The sequence below is a fragment of the Myotis yumanensis genome, unplaced genomic scaffold (genome assembly GCF_028538775.1).
Source record: "Myotis yumanensis isolate MYYU_CA2020_CCGP unplaced genomic scaffold, mMyoYum1.0.hap1 SCAF_3, whole genome shotgun sequence".
Classification (NCBI taxonomy): Eukaryota; Metazoa; Chordata; class Mammalia; order Chiroptera; family Vespertilionidae; genus Myotis; species Myotis yumanensis.
Genome location: NW_027223754.1, coordinates 115153408 through 115171626, shown reverse-complemented (window position 1 = coordinate 115171626; position 18219 = coordinate 115153408). Strand labels below are relative to the sequence as shown.

At 46.5% G+C, this 18219-nt stretch overlaps 1 protein-coding gene across 1 annotated transcript in view; it reads right to left on the bottom strand.

The window, feature by feature from the left end:
- FLT1 (fms related receptor tyrosine kinase 1) overlaps positions 1-18219 on the bottom strand; it is a 203878-nt gene that overhangs the window by 12330 nt on the left and 173329 nt on the right. The window contains exons 20-28 of the mRNA XM_070409410.1: positions 17879-17992; positions 16164-16252; positions 12595-12751; positions 12050-12147; positions 11251-11373; positions 9536-9647; positions 7867-7966; positions 1137-1242; positions 717-859 (exon numbers count right to left, since the gene is read on the bottom strand). Of these exons, the coding sequence (XP_070265511.1) occupies positions 717-859; positions 1137-1242; positions 7867-7966; positions 9536-9647; positions 11251-11373; positions 12050-12147; positions 12595-12751; positions 16164-16252; positions 17879-17992 (1042 nt within the window). The remainder of the gene's footprint in view (positions 1-716; positions 860-1136; positions 1243-7866; positions 7967-9535; positions 9648-11250; positions 11374-12049; positions 12148-12594; positions 12752-16163; positions 16253-17878; positions 17993-18219) is intronic.

Below are 18219 nucleotides of genomic sequence, written 5' to 3'. Positions count from 1 at the left end.
CTAAACAAGTTTCCAAGGAACATGGCATGAAAGAGAAAAATAAAAGAACAAAAGGACAGCTGAAGTACAGAGGAAGAAATCACTAAGAAATTGTTAAAATAATAATATGAAATGATATGAAAAATAGCAAATAAAGTTTCAAAACATATAATAGAGAACTGAAGTGCATAAATATGACATAATATATCTTTGTATACTATACTAGTATATGAGGCCCCTAGAACCATAAGAAATGCAAAAAATTCACTGTTAATAACTCATTCTCGAATTGCCCCCCTTAAAAATCAAATTGCCCCCCTTTGGTGCGTATGCCCCACATTGGGAACCACTGTCCTAGAATAAAATAGAGGAACTGAAGAAAATGCAAAGTGTTATTCTTGGTTGGATCCTTCTTTTTAAGGTGTAAAAGACATCTGGGGAAATTTGAATACTTAACAATATTAAAGTATTATCAATTTCTTTGGTATGATCATTTTGATGTGGTTGCACAGGAGAATATCCTTACAAGATGTATACCAAAGTATTTAGGTGGACAGTGTATAATGGTTTAGGCCTTCTTTCAAATGCTTCATTAAAAAGAAAAATACACACACAGAGACTGTGTACAGATACATAGATATGTAGACCAAATAGGGGTAACTTAACTACGGTTGAATTTAGGAGGTGTGAATTTGAAAACATTATAATATAAAGTTGGGGAAAGAAAAAAGTCTTACCTGACATTATCAGAACTTCCTGAATTAAACTTTGGAGCTGGAATATCTTCCTTGAAGTAGTCCTCAGGGAAGGCAGGAGTTGCGTATGTGAACCCACTGTTTCCTGTCAATATGGCATTTAGTGGGATATAGTCTTTGCCATCCTAAAATACCAAAGATAGAGCTGTAAGTGCAGAAATTTCTACTTCAACCAATTTTTGTGAAGCATTATGTCAATGTCAACTATGTTATATCTACAATCTTACTGTGTTTTGGAAAGATAATTCTGTAAAAGATAATTATTGTATGCACACCCCCCTCTTTTTTTTTTTTTTTTTTTTACTGCTAATCTCAGTTATTAACAGCTATTAAAAGAACAAAACACCCCCTTGGCTTACACCCAAAAAAGTGTTTGGCTTCTGGTATTCTAGATAGCTTTACCTGTTGTACATTGGCTTGAAGCAAATCGCCTAGTTTTTCCACAAGTTCTGCGAATCTTGGCCTTTCTTTGGGATCTCTGTGCCAGCAGTCCAGCATGAGCTGATAGCTGTTGGGTGAAAGCATAAGAGCAATGGTTGGAGAGACGCGGCAATGATATAGCTGCCCTGACGATACACATGCCGCACCCCAAAGCAAAGGTGTTGTCATACATATGATGATTAGGCTTCTTGTATGATATGTGCCTTTATTTGTAAATTTCGTTACGCAGCACCAACACATAAATGGCTGTTTGGGTCAGGTCCTGCTGGTGGGGAAAATATGTCCTCAAAGGCAGATTAAGGAACCCTCTCCAGAGCTCATCACAACCCTAGTTCTTTGGAGTGCAGAGTGGAAGGGCATTCTGGGAAGAAGCAGAACTGCGGAAAGGAAAAACCACTGTTCGCTGCACTTAGATCTGAGGTGCAGTACTTCTCCCCGCACTGTCAAAAGCAGGACTTTTTAAAGGTAAAACGTTAACATAGACACAAATATCAATGGGTGAATAGTTTGCAGTACCTGTTATATTATCAGGCTGTAACAGAGGCTGCTTGGACTTTTAAAAAAATATATTTAAGAGAGGAAAGAAGGAGAGAGAGATAGAAACATCAATGATGAGAGAGAATTATTGATTGGCTGCCTCCTGCACTAGGGATCAAGCCCACAACCCGGGCATGTGCCCTGACCAGGAATCGAACCGTGACCTCCTGGTTCATAGGTTGGCGTTCAACTACTGAGACACACCGGCTGGGCTGGCTTGGACTTCTCAATAAGCATGTGGCATTTCCAAGTCCTCGGAGTTCTGGTGGAAGCCAACGGAGAAGGCCCTGTGTATAGGACTCATATCACTTCCAAAAGTTGGCAGTCCACCTGAGTGTGTCTTTGGACTGTGCACAAGTTCCTTGCCTGTGGCTGATTTCCCCTGTCCCCAGCACTTCAAAGCCTTCTTACCACTGAAGGCAGAAATATAGGCTGGGCTTCTGGACATGAAAACATTTGTCTTAATATTACAGAAGCTGAATCTTGTTCTGGATTTCAATGTCAGCAGGTTCCTCTACAATTCTTCTCCTCTGACATCTTAGAAATGAAGGTATTGGGCTCCTCTCTTGGTCATGTCTGCAGGGACACAAGCCAGCAGTCTGCACACACACACTGCCTTAAGGATTTATTCTCTTTGGGCTATTTGCTCTCTCCAAGAGATGTTTATTGTAAGTAATCTCTTCTCTCAGGAGATCATCTGGACTAAAGAGAACTCAGACTGTGTAGGATCAAAATCTGAATGGGCTCAAAGTTTGGAACTGGACAGAGACCTCATCGCCACACCCTTTACCTAGTCCAGGGCCTGGCACATAAGCACTCAATAAAGATTTGCTGCTGAAACCGGTTTGGCTCAGTGGATAGAGCGTCGGTCTGTGGACTGAAAGGTCCCAGGTTCGATTCCGGTCAAGGGCATGTACCTGGGTTGCGGGCACATCCCCAGTGGGAGATGTGCAGGAGGCAGCTGATCGATGTTTCTCTCTCATCGATGTTTCTAACTCTCTATCCCTCTCCCTTCCTCTCTGTGAAAAATCAATAAAATATATTTAAAAAAAAAAAAAAAAAAGATTTGCTGAAGGAAGTCAGACTGGCCTCTGGGAAGAGAGAGCACCTGAGCACCTCCAGTGCTCCTCTGACCTCGCCACTCCCAGCTGTGTGCTTTCAGGTGCACCAACAGCTCCAAGTGTCTCGTAAGGATATCCCTATTTGGCTTCAAAGCATATGAAGTGGCTGGTAAAGACAGTAAGAGTATAGGAAGGTTAAAAAAAAAAAAGAAAAGAAGAATGTCGGTGGAGGTAGGTAAAATAAAGAATAAAGGTGGAACTACAGACAAAGTTAATATGCAAAGTTTATATCATGATTCCCAGGTAACTGGCAAAAAAGAAGTTGCAATCAATTACATGATGCACATAAGCCAGCAGTTCAAAACAAACCAGGTACTTGGAAGTCACATGGCCATTCCTAGAACTGAAATCTGAAAGGAGGCTCTCCTAGACGCCTCTCAACATCATTACCATCTAGGTAATAATGACTTTGTGGGCCCGCCTTTTTTACTTATTTACTAGAGGCCCAGAGCATGAAATTCATGCGGGGAATGGGGGGGGGGGCGAGGGAGGAGAGGGGAAGGTGGTCCCTCAGCCCGGCCAGCACCCTCTCCAATACAGGACCCCTTGGGGGATGTCCAACTGCCGGTTTAGGCCCCATCCCGCAGGGGGTCACTAGGCCCCCCAGGGATGGGGCCTAAACCGGCAGTTGGACATCCCTCTCGCAATCCGGGACCGCTGGCTCCTAACCACTTGCCTGCCTGCCTGATCACCTCTAATTGCCTCTGCTTGCCGGCCTGATCGCCCCCTAACTGCCCCCCTGCCAGCCTGGTCACCTCCTAACTGCTCTCCTGCCAGCCCTGTCACCCCCAACTGCCCCCTGCTGGCCTTGTTGCCCCCTAACTGACCCTCTGCTGGCCTGGTTGCCCCGTAACTGCCCCCCTGCCAGCCTGGTTGCCCCCTAACTGTCCAGAAGGAAGTTGGACATCCAGAAGATGTCCAGTCAACCTGGTCTAATTAGCATACTACCCTTTTATTAGTATAGATCTTTATTGTTGACGTCCCCCATTTTCTTCCATCGGACACTATCTTTTACTGTTAGCCAAAGCCTTAATAGCAAAAAATACCATTCAGTAAAAACAATTCTGAGAAGCAAAACAGCGTAGTCCAGGTATACAAGTCCTAAGGTTCTGATTTAACCCAGGGATAAAATTCTAGGTGCCCAGGGGAATGGTGGCACCATGTGGTCTTCAGACATCCTCTGCTTTCCTCATAGTTGGATACTGAGTTTCTGTTTTCTGACAAGTACCCAGTAAAGCAGATGTCTAAAGCCTCTGAGTAAGGGATAGGAGCTCATAAAAATAACTTATCTGAATTGCCAATTCTCCTACTTTTGTCCAAATCTATGGGTCAAGACTCTTCTCAGAAGATGACTCTGGTTCCCTCCCACCCTTTGTTTCATCTACTGTACCTATGCTCCTAACTCCCAGGGGGTGTAGAGTGCGTCAGCTGGTTCCGAGAGCTTGTGAAGGCCCTTTGGTGAGTGTGGAGTGCGGACCAACGTTGGGTCCCACTGCACTGGGACTCCATTACAGACAGAGGAGACTGGGGGTGAGAAAGGGAACTCACACCCTGGGCTGTAGTCCCTGCTCTCTGGGAGGCACAGGACAGGGCTGCAGCTCTCACGGTCCCTAACAGTTCCTGACCAGCAGTGCCTCAGAGTAAGGGCTGAAGGCACTCATTCAGGCAACCTGGGCCAGCCTGTGGTGACCGAAAGTCTGAAGTAGCCTAAGACAGTCTGCACAGTCCTATGGGAATCTCATTTTCAGGTAAGTTTATATGTGTTACTCACTAATACAGGTGGAAAAATATATACTACAGAGACAGGTGGTCGTTAGACAAAAGCCCCATGCTGCATGGGCTGTGGCAGAGGCTGGCCTGCTCTCCTCTGGCCACGTTCAGACCCAATGGTCCAAGGCTCCTTTATCTCTAGCAATAAAGAGAGTCTCAGAGGCCATTGGGAGAACATTGAACATATCCATAGACAACCTACGAAAGGAAGCCAAAGCAAGAAAGACTTGAACTGGGAAAACAGAAAGGGGGCCTGAGACAGGGAGGACGGGTCAGAGGCCCCGCTTGCTCAGCCAGCAGCACCTCACACTGAGCAAGCAGCTGCTGGGGATGTGACAGTGAGCAGGGCTCTTCTGGGTTGTCTGTGCTGAAACTAGCAAGAGGGACCACCTACAACTCTTGCTGTTTTGTATTTTGATTCTTGGTTTCTGATTTCTAGTTTTTACTTCTCTTTCCTGAAATTCAATATAAACTATCTCAGCAAACACCAAAGGAAAGGAAAAAAATTAATTTCTTATTCCCTTATTGACAGACATCTGATTAAACAGGCTCTGGGCAGAAAACCAATGACTTAGCGTTGAACAGTTTTACATCTCTAAGTAAACAGGTTTTAATAAAGTGAAGGGACACCAGTTGCGCCCAACCCAACAGCCCTTCTTGGAATAAGCCGGGGGCAAGGGGCCTGTGGGAAGAGCTTCCAGTCTGAGCCATCACCCAAGCTCTCGCGTGCATGCCACTTTAAGCCAAGTTCAGGTCACAGAATCCCAGATCTGAGAGCTGTACTTCGTCCTCACCCCGGCAACTTTCAAATGCTTCAGAATCGCTAAGGTTGAATTCTGTCCTTCTGAACCAACACTTCACAAAACTGCATCTTACTTTTTATCATTTCTGAAATAAATCCCTGGAAATAAGGAACAATCCTTCCTCTGGCTGCGGGGGGTACCAGGGCTACATGGGAGACTTGAAGGTTTGGGAAAGTCGAAAGTCCAAGGGAGTTTTTAGTCCACAGCTGCTATGACTTTGTACCTCTACAGTTATTCTGGACCAGAAGCTGGGTTAGACTCGGAAATGCACTCTGCAGAGTGGTGTGGACTTTGGACTCAGGCTGGGTTTGCTTCACTTACTAGCCATGTGGCAAATCACTTAGCTGTTCTGTGCCTTGGTTTTCTCATCTGTAAAATGGAGATTATAATAGTACCTACTGTATAGGGTTGTTATGAGCATTAGGAAAGTGAATATATGTTATAAGTGCAAAGACAGTGTCTGGCACTTAATAAGCACTAAATAACTATTACATGTTGTTTAATAATGACTGCAATTATTACTATTACTGTTAGTGATAGAGAACTCATTCTTATGATTTTCACATTATGTGAAAAGTGGAAGAAAATATTTAACTCAGAGCATGAGTGGACATGTTAGAGAAACCTTTCTTCTAAGGCATGTGGGGCGTATTCCTAATTTAGCGGTCGTGAGATCTAGGGAGACCAGCCCAAAGGACTGGCTTCTAGATTTGTTTCCTCTATTATAGCCCAGTGGTCGGCAAACTCATTAGTCAACAGAGGCAAATATCAACAGGACAACGATTGAAATTTCTTTTGAGAGCCAAATTTTTTAAACTTAAACTATATAGGTAGGTACATTGTTATTAACTTAATTAGGGTACTCCTAAGGCTTAGGAAGAGCCACACTCAAGGGGCCAAGAGCCGCATGTGGCTCGCAAGCCGCAGTTTGCCGACCACGGAGTCTTAGCTGATAGAGGACACATCACTTCACTTCTTAGAACAGTGGTTCTCAACCTTGGCTGCACATTAGAATCACCTGGGAATCTTTTTAAAATCCTGATTTCTGGGCCTCATCCTCCAGAAATTCTGTTTCTTTGTTACTAATGTTGTGGCCCCACCACATAACAAAGAAAACAGAATTTCTGGAGGATGAGGCCCAGAAATCAGGATTTTAAAAAGATTCCCAGGTGATTCTAATGTGCAGCCAAGGTTGAGAACCACTGTCTTAGAGGTTTAGTTTCATTACTTATCACCTGCCTGCTCCTTAAGGTTGCAGGAACTGCAGAGGAGATGGTGTGGGGAAAACACAAAACCTAAGGTGCCAAGTAATCTCCTTTTAAACCAGGTCTGGTGTTTGCCCTCTCTACCAGTAAAAGGAAACAAGTAATTAAAAACTCTCCATGCCTTGAGCACTACAGCCCCAGTGCAGCCCTCGTGGCTAATTTATGTGTCCCCAGCTCTCAGAAAGGGGACTTTCTGCACTTTCTCCAACAAGGAGACCATGTAAGGCTGCCCCACACTCTGCCTTCCCAGGCCTGAGTCCCCTGTCCTCCTCGCCTCCACCCTGGGTCTGACCTAACCTTGTCTCCAGACCTGAAGGAAAGAGACAGAGACCTTGCCCTCTGGCCAAGCCCACACTTCCTCCATTCCCTCTGACTCCTCCCCAGAGGCCATCCCAGGGCTTCTGACAGGACCCCATTGTGTGGGTGGGATGGGGAGGGCCGCCTGCCAGTTCAGGAAAGGTGGTGCCGCCCTGGGGAGGCCCAAGTCCTTGTCAGCAGCTCCACAAAACTGCGAGTGTCATCACATTCCTGTTCAGGAAGAAAGAGCATCCAAGAAAGGCAAGCGAGCCTCAAACAATGGAGGAGGCTCCACACAGTGCCTGTCACCTTCCTGGAGTCACAGGGCTGCACAGCAGGAAGCCACCGCGAGAAGCTCCAGGCAGCTGCAGCCAATTCCTAAGATGAGTCTAAAGCAGTCTTGTTGCTCAAGTTGCCTCCTGTGGAGTATAATGACTGATTCCGTCAGGAAATCCCCCGCTTCCTCTCCTACACCTCTTCCCCTGCGTTCCAAACCCACCCCCTCACTGGTCTTTAGTGAGGACAGAGGACTGGTCATAGGGCTTCTAGCACGTTGTCCCTGTGGCTGCTTACTTATTTGGCTTCCACTTTGTGAGGACAAGGTCTTACATTTAGTTCCTGGGTGGTCTGTTAGCTTTGCCTGGATTTATACCTAGAATTGAGTTTCCAACTTCAGTTCCCAGCCAAAGGCCTTGCAAAGCCACGCCAGTGGTCAGGAGAGGAAATAGGTAAGGATGGCTCACGGTCAGGTGCCTCACTTCTGGAAGATACTCCAGCACACTTGGACCCGACTGAGGCTAGGCAGGACTGGGATGCTAAAACTCAACAAATGTCCCCTTTCTGAGGTGTCCTGCTGGCACGAGAGCTGTCAGGGATATGGAGGAGGCCCAGGGCTCACATTTCAGGAGTTGCATACTCAGGAGCCCTCATCCTCATGCCTTCCTTCAGGCGGCTGCAGAAGTCCTCGTCCATCTGCACTCCTGGGTACGGAGACCCACCTGCGTGAGACAATGGGAAAGCACAGGGCACATTATGGCTTCAGGGTACAAAGACTATAAGGGGGTCCTTTTCCTCCCTTGAAAGTGATGGTTTAGTAATAAATCCACAGTGACTGGGATGGATCTCCACACACAGTACAACCCACACTGAAGCTCAGCAAATGCCTGCTGGTGACACACGCTTGCCTGGCCGGTCCCGTGGTGCTGGGTGTCCGATACCCCAGGTCATTCCTGTGGCTACTCCTGTCTGTTTGCTCAGGAGAGAGAGTGTCATCTGAAGGGTCCCTTCTCTCTCCCCAAAAGGAACTCTAAGGAAATCAGTCATTAGACTCATTCCTTGCGTTAATAAACTTCATTTTAAAAGGCCAAGGTCACTTGTGGATTACTCACACCTCAGTGAGGGTGATTTTAATTCACTACTTTCATGTAAACTTCTCACAGAACGGGGCACTAGTTGCTGTGCTAGGACTGAGGGAGAGGGGCCTTGAGCTCCAGGAGGAGCTGAATGTAGGGGTGGCCTGTAGGCAGGAGTCTGTGCGCCAGAGGGTCCCAGAGGGCCTAGACTTTGCCTTTTGTGAGTTTTGCTGTTCAGGATGCCCACGTAACCTTTCCTTTTAGGGGGATTCTTGGCTAGGGGTAGTAGTGAGCCAGGCCTCTAGTCTGCTCTGTTCCAGACCTCAAACCTAGTCTATCTCAGCATGTGTTTGTCTGTACTTTCTAGTGATTACTGCTGGTAGGAAGCAGCTGGGAGGTGTGCAGTGCTGGCACTGTGTCACTGTGGGGCCATGTGGCCGCCAAGCTGCTTTCAAAGACTGGAAGCAACAGGTGCCTGTCATCGAAAGCAGGGGAATGATTTCCACACATTACAGGAAACCAGGGATGTTACTGGGTGACTTTTATTTGTTCTAAAAGGCCAATTTTTGGCAAAGTCCAAAAGACTCTTGGCCAGACCCCACATTTGGGAGGCTTCAGAGCATCTCTGTGTGTCTGCAAGCAGATGTGGACTCTGTGCACATCTGTGCGCTCGGGGCCTTGAACAAGGCTTCTAGCCACCCATAGTGGATGTTTCTGGAAGCAGAATAACTACATCCAATGTCCCCGTCTTTCATCCTGCATAAACCACTGTCCGGGACTAGCTGTGTTTACATTAGCTGCACTATCCAGGCCTCCTGCTCCTAACACTGGTTGGCGTGTGCTCGCTGGGGCCTTTCCTAGGACACTCGAAGGAGGCATGATGCAGGGAGGGAGGAGGAAAGGGCAGTAGGAATCAGTGTGCTTGAGGAATTAGGAGAAGGGGGGAAAGGACAAAGAAAGGAGTAGCCAGACTGGCTGAATGTAAACCCGACTTCAGATCTGTACTGGTCTGACCTTGTTTGTGTCAATGTAAAGCATCCTTACTTTGAAGGGTACACACGCACGCACCACTCCTCACCTGAGATTCTGCACAGACCACGCTCCGTGAGGGTTTTAGGTTCTTTTAGAAGCTGACCTAAAGGTTGTATCTACCCAAAGACACTCAGCAGACATTTGGTTCTTGTCTATTTGATCTCTTCCTTCCCCCAAATTTACCTAAGGAGAAGATTTCCCATAGCAGGACTCCATAAGACCACACGTCGCTCTTGGTGCTGTAGATTTTGTCAAAGATAGACTCAGGAGCCATCCATTTCAGGGGAAGTCGCGTCTAGAAAAGGGCAAGGGGGCCTTGAGCAGAAGGACATGCAAACAAAGCACATTCAACCCAAGTGCCCAGAGGGTCACTTCCCAGATAACACTTGGCCCAGAAATCATTTCCTAGAGCAGTTATGGTTTCCTAACTCGGAGAAAACGCTTATAACATGCAGTTGTACTAAAAGAGAGCGGTGGGCTATGTGATTCCCATGAAGATAATTACTGTTTAGTAAGCCCCTCCTATGTGTCCAGCACGTCTTAACTCCATGACTGTAAGAAATCAGTCTCCCCCCAAACCCTGCACTCCACAGGGACCTGGAAAAGGGCGATCTGAATTGGAAGACATCCTGAAAAATCCATAATTTCCAGAAATTTTTCTTCAGAAGGAGGATTTTGAACAGCATTCTTATGTAAAAAGACAGAATTTTAAAAGTCATTAAATGGGGGTAGTGGGCAAAGGCACAGGAAGGAAAGAAGGTGATAGACAGTATCTGGGAGACCATATGGCGGGTTTTCAGGTGTCCAGACACATTTTTGTTCTCTTCTTGGTAACAGGAATCCTGGTGAGTTAGGCCTTGCCACCTTAGATGGATGGGAACGAAGTATGGGACAATGGAGAGATAAAGAGAAAAATGCAAGGGGGAGGAGCAGGGAGAGGCTGAAAGAGATACAGATGAACAGAAGAGGACAGACAGATACATAGATAGATGCCATCTCTGCAAGTCAGGGCTCCTCAAGAAAATTTTTTTTGTTTTTTTTGTTTTGTTTTGTTTTTTTTTAAATAAAAAGAGACTGGAGCGGTGGCTCTCAAAGTAAAGTCCTGGGACCAGCTGTGTCAGCAGCATCTAGAAACTTGTTAGAAAGGCAAATTCTCAGGCTCCACACAAGACTTTCTAAGTGAGAATTTCTGGGGGTGGGGCCCAGCTAACTGTAGTTTAATAGGCCCTTCAGGCGATTTGTGAGCGCACTGAATTCTGAGAACCACCACTGCAGAGTAATCGGCAGGGCCCAGACACAGGCGTAAGCGCTCAGGGTGCAGGCTGAGAAGAGAGGACACAGGAGGTCACCCACAAAAGTGAAACATAACACTGTGTCCACAAACAAGCAGAGAAGAGCCAGTGTGAGCCACAGGTGAATGGTATGCATGGAAGGCGGGGGTGAGGCGGGGGGCAGCTTCCTCAATAACAAGATAATACCAATACCTCCCCACCCTTTCCTGAGATATATACACCTGCTGAGTCAATCATCTGGGTTTATTTGAGGGAAAGAGTCCAGGCTGTTCTTTCCAGTGATTCCAAAAACTCCCACAGGAGTCAAAGGGAGGTGCCCAGAGCCCGGCTAAACACTTCTGAGGTTAGCCATCTCAGGCAGCACTGCCCAGAGGACAGGTACCACGCCGGAAGTGAGGGAAGAACAGAACCCGGTGAGCGGCCGTTCAGACTAGGGCCACCCCACACAAGGGCTCTCTGGGACACAGCCGTCTTGTCTCCACAGACAGCACACGATGGTTTTCAGGGGACCACTGTCGAGGAAGTGTAAATATTTACCAAGGGCATTGGTCTGTGTTTAAAAATGATAGTGTATAAACGAGTCAAAGAAACATCAAACTGACTTACATCTCCTTTTCTCACATAATCGGGGTTCTTATAAATATCCCGGGCAAGGCCAAAATCGCAAATCTTCACCACGTTGTTCTCAGATAACAGAATGTTTCGTGCTGCCAGGTCCCGATGAATGCACTATAATAAAACAGTTGCATAATCAATGCATTTCCTTAGTCTAACTGACTAATTTCCTGTGGCTTCTCAGTGTCATTATTCTTCTTAATTTGAGGATCTGTTACACAACGGAAGCAACCCCCAGTGCACATGGAGTTAACATAAACGTGAAGTGCCTCTTTACAAATAGAGGCCCCCGGAGGCCCCAAACGCAAAGCAGGGCCTGCATCTGCTTTGCTACTGTTTTGCAGCACAGCACCCTCTTTGATGAAGCTGCAATCAAATTCTCCCAGGGAGCAAAACTTCCCCCCAAACTTTGGTCCTCCAGCTACAGTTCCCGGGAGGGCCCCACAGCTGGACTAACAGAGCCCTCCTGGGAACGGAGTGTTCTGGGCTCTGGCCAGGGCTGCAGATATGTGGAGGGCAATGTGAAGAATGGGGACCAGGTCTGTCCGGTCAAATTTTCCCCTAGAGTTCAGTTCTACCCCCTGGTATTAAGACTTGGTGTTCTCAAAACTCCTTGCTCCTATCAGGACAAATTCAGGCATTGGTCATGATATTTTCTCTATATTTAAGGACATAAGTATAAGCAAATACTAGGAAACGTGGATGTATAGCCAACACGCGTGTTTGTCCATGTCAGTGTCCACATGTCCAGCCCTGGCAACGAAGAGCAACAGTAAAGAGCAAGGCTGACCTTTCTTGAAGACAAAAACTCCATGCCTCTGGCCACTTGAAAACTGTAAGAAATCAGATCTTCCATAGTTATGGGCTGCTTGTAGAAATCGTCAGAATCTGGAAAGCATTAAAACCGTAGCTGTTTGTAATGACGCTTGTTATTATGCCAAATCCCGGTTTATTGGATCAATGTTAGTAAAACATAAAACAAACCAGTAAGTGGATCAGAGTTCATTTTCAAGAGCATTTGAGTTTCAGTACGAATATCAGAGATTTTTCCAAGCCTCCAGCCCATTTTCCCAAGCATGGGGGTGGGGGGGGTGGGGGCGGTGTGGGATGACCCGTTAAGACAAAAAGGCTTGAGGAGAGACAATTGTACAGAGTTCCCTGTCAAAATTAGTAACTCTGTAAATAATCTTATTCAAATCTTATCTCCTCAGGACATTACCCTTCGAGTCTCCCACGGATGTTTATTAGGGTGATAAATAAGAAAAAAATTTCAGAGATGCACAGTATGTTGTAAAAATATCTCAGACTGTAGGACAGGAAGGAATTAATACCTACCCTCCTCTTCCTCCACATCACTCAGACTTTTATCTTCCTGAAAGCCGGAGCTCGCGAAGCTCTCGCTGCTGGTGACACTGTCTAGTCTTTGTTTCTTGCCTTGCTCCACGTCTGGCTCCATTTTTTCTTTCTTAGGCTCCATGTGTAATGCTGCATCCTTTGAACAGACCAAGAAGGACACAGATGAAGGAGCTCCGGAACCGAAATGGAAAAGATAGTACCTCAAGCTGGCAATTGCCTGAGTTGAGAGAATGTCATTTCCACAAAATAGATAGTAAATTAGCAGCAAGGCACCTGGCTACTCCTGGGGCTGTGGAGTCTATGTTGCTGTTGGTGGGCTTCGAGCCAGCGTCCTGGGTATGATAAAGGAGTAGTAATCTCAGCTGGAACTCACTGAGAGCTTACCCTGTGTGATCCAGAATCTTAAAAAAACTTAGGTATATTTTCTCATTTAATCTTTCCAACAATTCCATGAAGTAGTTATTGCTTATACATAAAGAAATAGGTTTAGAGAAGTCAAGTAATCAAAGTCACATGCAGCTAGTAAATGGCAAAGCTTGAACTCAGGTTTGGCCAGCTTCAGTTTGTGCCTTTAAGCACTTTTCCCACCCCATGTGCCAGCTTATGAAAGATGGCATGAATGGCGGAAAAGCATCCCCAGAGGACTTGGGGCTTCACTTTGTAATCCCTAGGAGGAGTAATAAGAGAGGGCTGCAGTACCAATTTCTCTGGTTTCCTTAGGAAAGGAGGGAACATGAACATTTTTTTTTCTTCCAATGCAAACAAAGATACAGTAAGACCCTAACAGGGGTGGAAAAGGCCTTTCATCCTGGACAGGGCATCCAAGCCCTGGTGTGTAGTCTAGCTCTTCCATTAGTGATGTGATCTTGGGCAAATCACCTTATTTTTCTGGGTTTCATTTTCCTCATCTGAAAGGCTCTATCATCCTATCATGTTCTGACTCATAGAAAAACGAGTTGTTGGTTTGGGAGTTTATGTGGAACCAGAAAAGATTTGTATCACATTTAGTAATTCAACTAACAACTGTGACAATAAAACCTTAGCACTCCCAGTGGCCTCATGACGGGACCAGGTAACTAGGCTCAATTCTGCCGGATGGCAATACTGAAACCAGGCCAAGGGGGCCTGGGGTTCAGGGCTGTCCCTGAGCTGCCAGCACACTGTGGCAGTGCTGGGATTGGCCAGGCTTCCTGCTCTTCCTTGGCTTTTCCTAGAAATGTCACAAAATAGGAGTGATGCCTCCACTAGAGGGCGCAGTGGGAGCAAGCAGAGGGCAGAGGAGAGCGTTTCAAATTCTAAGTGTAGAGGGCACGAGGCTGCTGCCCCTGAAAAGAGACCCTCCTGTGCTGCAGGACCGGAGGCAGGCCTCTGAGTGAACAGCCACTGCCACTCTGGTGACCTACCTGAAAGCTGGTAAAGAGTATCTCCCTGAGGCAGTTAGATTTGATTCTGCTCAGTTGGGGAATGGAATTTTATTGATTACAAGACCCTCTCCAGGACAGAAGGCAGCAGGGAAGAGTGCTGGCAGGGGTGTGAGGGAGAAAAGTGCTCGACAGGCCCATTCGGGGCACAGGGCCACGGCCGCGCTCTCTGGGCAGCCTTCTTCCCGACTTTCCCAGAAGTCTCAGCCTGGGGCCTGCCTCCCAAGAACCGTAACTCAAGCTCCCTCATCCGCTTTCTGACTCTCAGTCAATGGTATTTTCAGCTTTGCTTATTGGTAACTATTTCTGTTAAATAAAGGATGATTTACTGAACTTTTGGGACTCTGTCAGAAAGCAGTGAACTTATTTGAAAAATGAAATATCCCATTTCTATTTAGCCGTTTGGGTTTTTCTTCACCTTCTCTTTATATTGCGTTAGGTTCCAGATATGAAATATAGCCATGTGTTTTCCATGTAATACTAGGCTCCACCAACAGGGAGGTGAATCATTAAATATAGCCAGAGAAGGAAGCAAACTCTTCAAAACAAAGGACGCACAAATCCAAATGTTCCATCCTGCCCTGATCCCTGGGGTATTCTGCTGGCTTAGTTCTTCCTGAAGCCAGTCCAGGATTTCAGGACTGGTTTGCACTGCCCTCAGCTCAGGGCACCACTTTCCACTTCTTACGTTTTCTCCCCCTCCTTATCCAGTGTATTGCAGAGAGAATCATTGGAAGGGGAGACAAGAGAGCTGGGTTCTTTCTTTTATCTCTTGGTAGGTGTGTGTCCTTAAGTCAATCACTCAACTTTTCTGAGCACATCTGTACTGTGAGGGTGTGTAATAGCTGATCACAAAGATCTCATTCAGCTTACAGGTTCTAATGATGGAAAGACATGGTTTAAAATTGGGGAAAATATGTCCTCGCATATAGGCTGCCCGTCTGGTAGAGCATGTGTGTCTTTGGTTGGATCAAAGTTTAAGAGATGAGAGACTGGGCTAGTTGTCCAGTGGTTTTTATTTGTGTGCCGTGTGACCACTCTTGCCCATGTGACAGAGATAGGCACCACTCATGGGTTTTGGACACTTAATCTATTATATAGATCATACAGATCAGTGGCATTCAGTTGGACTCACCTACTCTATTTCAGTGGGTCAATGACGATGAAGATAGTTAACATTCATTGAATGTTTATCTGTATGTAATTCTCTGAACAATGAGTTGGGTTCTATTATTACTTTTAGTTAATAAATGAGAAACTTAAATTTAAAGAGACTGAGTAACTTGCTCAAGGTCCAAGATCTCATGAATGATAGAAACAGGATTTAAACACAGGCAGTCTGGATGCAGAGTCCGAGTGCTTAACCCACCACACTACATGGATTCCTCACCAACATTGCTAATTACCAATTAATAATATTGAATCATTGTCTGCTGAGCTTCTCCAGACCAGAGAAGGACACTGCGTTGGTGGGATGGGTCACACTGGCAAAGTTTTATTCAAGTCTTTTTTCCTACATTCAATAACCTCTTTTAATCTTGATTTGCCCTTAGAACTTGGACCCATGTGTTTCTTTTATTACATAGCCTTATTTTAGTGGATAAGGCTGGTTCAGTGCATATGTAGGGGTGACAGGTGGTGAGGGTGTGCAGAAGTGGGAGTAAGGAGAGTGGGAAGGAAAGAAAATGATTTCTCGGACTCCATCATTGGTCTATTGTTTACTGTAAAGTCACTCAGTTGATTTCTCTAATCTAATTTCTCTAATAAACAGAGACAATTACACTTGCTATCTTTATCAAACAAGTGACTAAGTGATTTGTGTGTGTCTGTGCTTATCTGGGGAGAGAGAGGGAGAGGGAGAAAGAGAGAGAGATAAAGTTATCAAGATGATTTGATAGGTGTTTAGATAGACGACTAGCAAATTTAATCCTTATTTATTGTTCCATACACTAGGATCAAATATTCTCTGTGCTGTCCGCAAAAAGACCGTAAGGAAATTTTTAAAAAGGAGGGAAACCCAGATGTTAGTCTAATGGAAATATATAGGTTTCTCTTGCTTTATGGGGCAACAGCCTAAATGGAAAGTCATTGCTATCTTTAAGAATGTCCAACCCCTAAATTCCTTACCTTGTTGAGAAAGAATAAGTCTCGTTTGCTCTTGAGATAGTTGGACAGATTTCCATATTTGCAATATTCAACGATCACCATCAGAGGCCCTGCAGACAAAACAACACATGCTCAGCCACACCAAGCAGGTCAGCCAGCTGCCAGCCTGAGAAGCCCTGAACCAGCTTGTCTTTATATTAGTGGGGTCTAGGGATGCAATTTTGGGTGAGAAAGTTTTTTCAATTAAAAAATTCAAAAGGAGTAGGAGACAATTGGGAGTTGGGAGTGGGGAGAAGTAGAACAAAAAAAAAAAAAAGAAGAAGAAGAGAAAGAACTTTGAGGAGGGGAGGGGCCAATGCCAGGGCTCTCCCTGTAACTTGCTGCCACCTTCTGTTTGTTAGCCACACCCTAGTGAGTAGAGGGGCCTCAAGATATTGTCACAGTAAGCCCAGGATTATCAAGCAGGTCCTCCCTTCCAGTGCAGAAAATAGACCGGTTCTGTCTGGACTGTCTCTTCCCAGCCAGGTGGGGTGTCCGCACAGCCTTTGTCTCCAGGCTTGTCCGAAGGGCTAAAGCAGGGGTCGGCAAACTTTTTTGTGAAGGAGCAGACAGCAAATACTTTAGGCTTTGTAGGCCATACAGCTCAGTGCAGCCCTTGTAGTGTGAAAGCAGCTATAGATGACAATACAACCAAATGAGTGACGGTGCTGCAATAAAACCTCATGAACATATAAATTTGAATTTCATATAATTCTCACAAAATATTAGTCTTTTGAGTTTTTCCCCTCAACTATTTAAAACGGCCAAATTAATCTCACAGGTTGACCCCATGGTTTGCCGATTCCTGGTTAAACAGAAGCAAGAGGGTTGGGAAGAAAAACACACCCCAGTGCAACTCGGTCTCCAAGTGGTGCCCCGAAGGCTGCGTCCGCCTCCTCTGGCACCTGCGCTCCCCACTGCGTCCCCCATAGCCCCGGCAGGCCTGAGACCTGCTGAAAAGAGCAGCTTCCGGTGACAGCAGGGTGATCCTGGAGCAGTTCCGCGGGCTAGGAGCGCAGCTGTGCGGGTTCCTTGAGCCCCAGGGCGCAGGCTCCCTAGCCTTTCAGGCGCACAGAGGCTGCCTGCTCAGCAGAGGGGTGCTCTGTCTCTGTCAGGGGTGGGCATGTTAGAAGGCCTGACTGCACCTCCTCTGCCCTCCGGGACGGAACGGGAAGCTGCTGCCACAGGTTGTAGGTCACCCACCATGAGGAGGAGCCTGCAGTCTCGCTGCCTGCAGGGCCCAGCAGTCCTTGCCCGCAGGAGGGGCGTCCGCCCTGAGGCCGCTACACCGAGCTCAGAGGCACAGGTGAAGGGGGTTCTCTGATCAGCCCTGGTCAGTTTTGAAGGTGACTTTGGAGGAGGTGACCAGAGCTGGGCTCAGTGCAGACGTTGCACATTCCTTTGAAGCTTCACCTGAACGAATGAGTGTTCCCGAAGACCTTTCTATCCTCCCCTATGGGAAGGTTAGTGCTTGGCTGTCCTTCCCTTCGGATCCTTTAAATGAACTGCACAGGGAAGGCATTTCTAGGATGGGACCCCTCCTCCCCTTTTATAAATGGAAAAACTGTTTCCTCTGGACCTTTTGAAAGGCCATTTTCTAGGAGGTGAGGAGGAACTGGGGTGGGGAGAAGAAGCTGTATGTTGGAGAAGTCTGCATGTGAGCTGGACATGGAGCAGCCCTGTCCCGTCTCATTTACCTCCTTGCTTGGTACAGGCTCCCAGCAGGTTGACTACATTCAGGTGGTGGCCAATGTGGGTCAGGATCTTGAGCTCAGTCATCAGAGCTTTGTACTCGCTGGCTGTGGCCCCCTCTGTGTGAGAAGCAAGGAAGAGTCAAGGCAACAGGACAATGAGGCTCTTTCCGCCGGAAGCGGCGTTCCTGCCCTCCATGTTTGTCAGTGCTCAGCCTGTTGCTTCATTAACTTCCCCACATTCTGCAGAAAGGCCAAGTCTCCAGACTGTTTTCATTACTCCCACCCTCCTGAGCCAACATCCTTTTGATTACAGTAAGGCCCAGAGTGGTGGTGGGGTTAGTCAC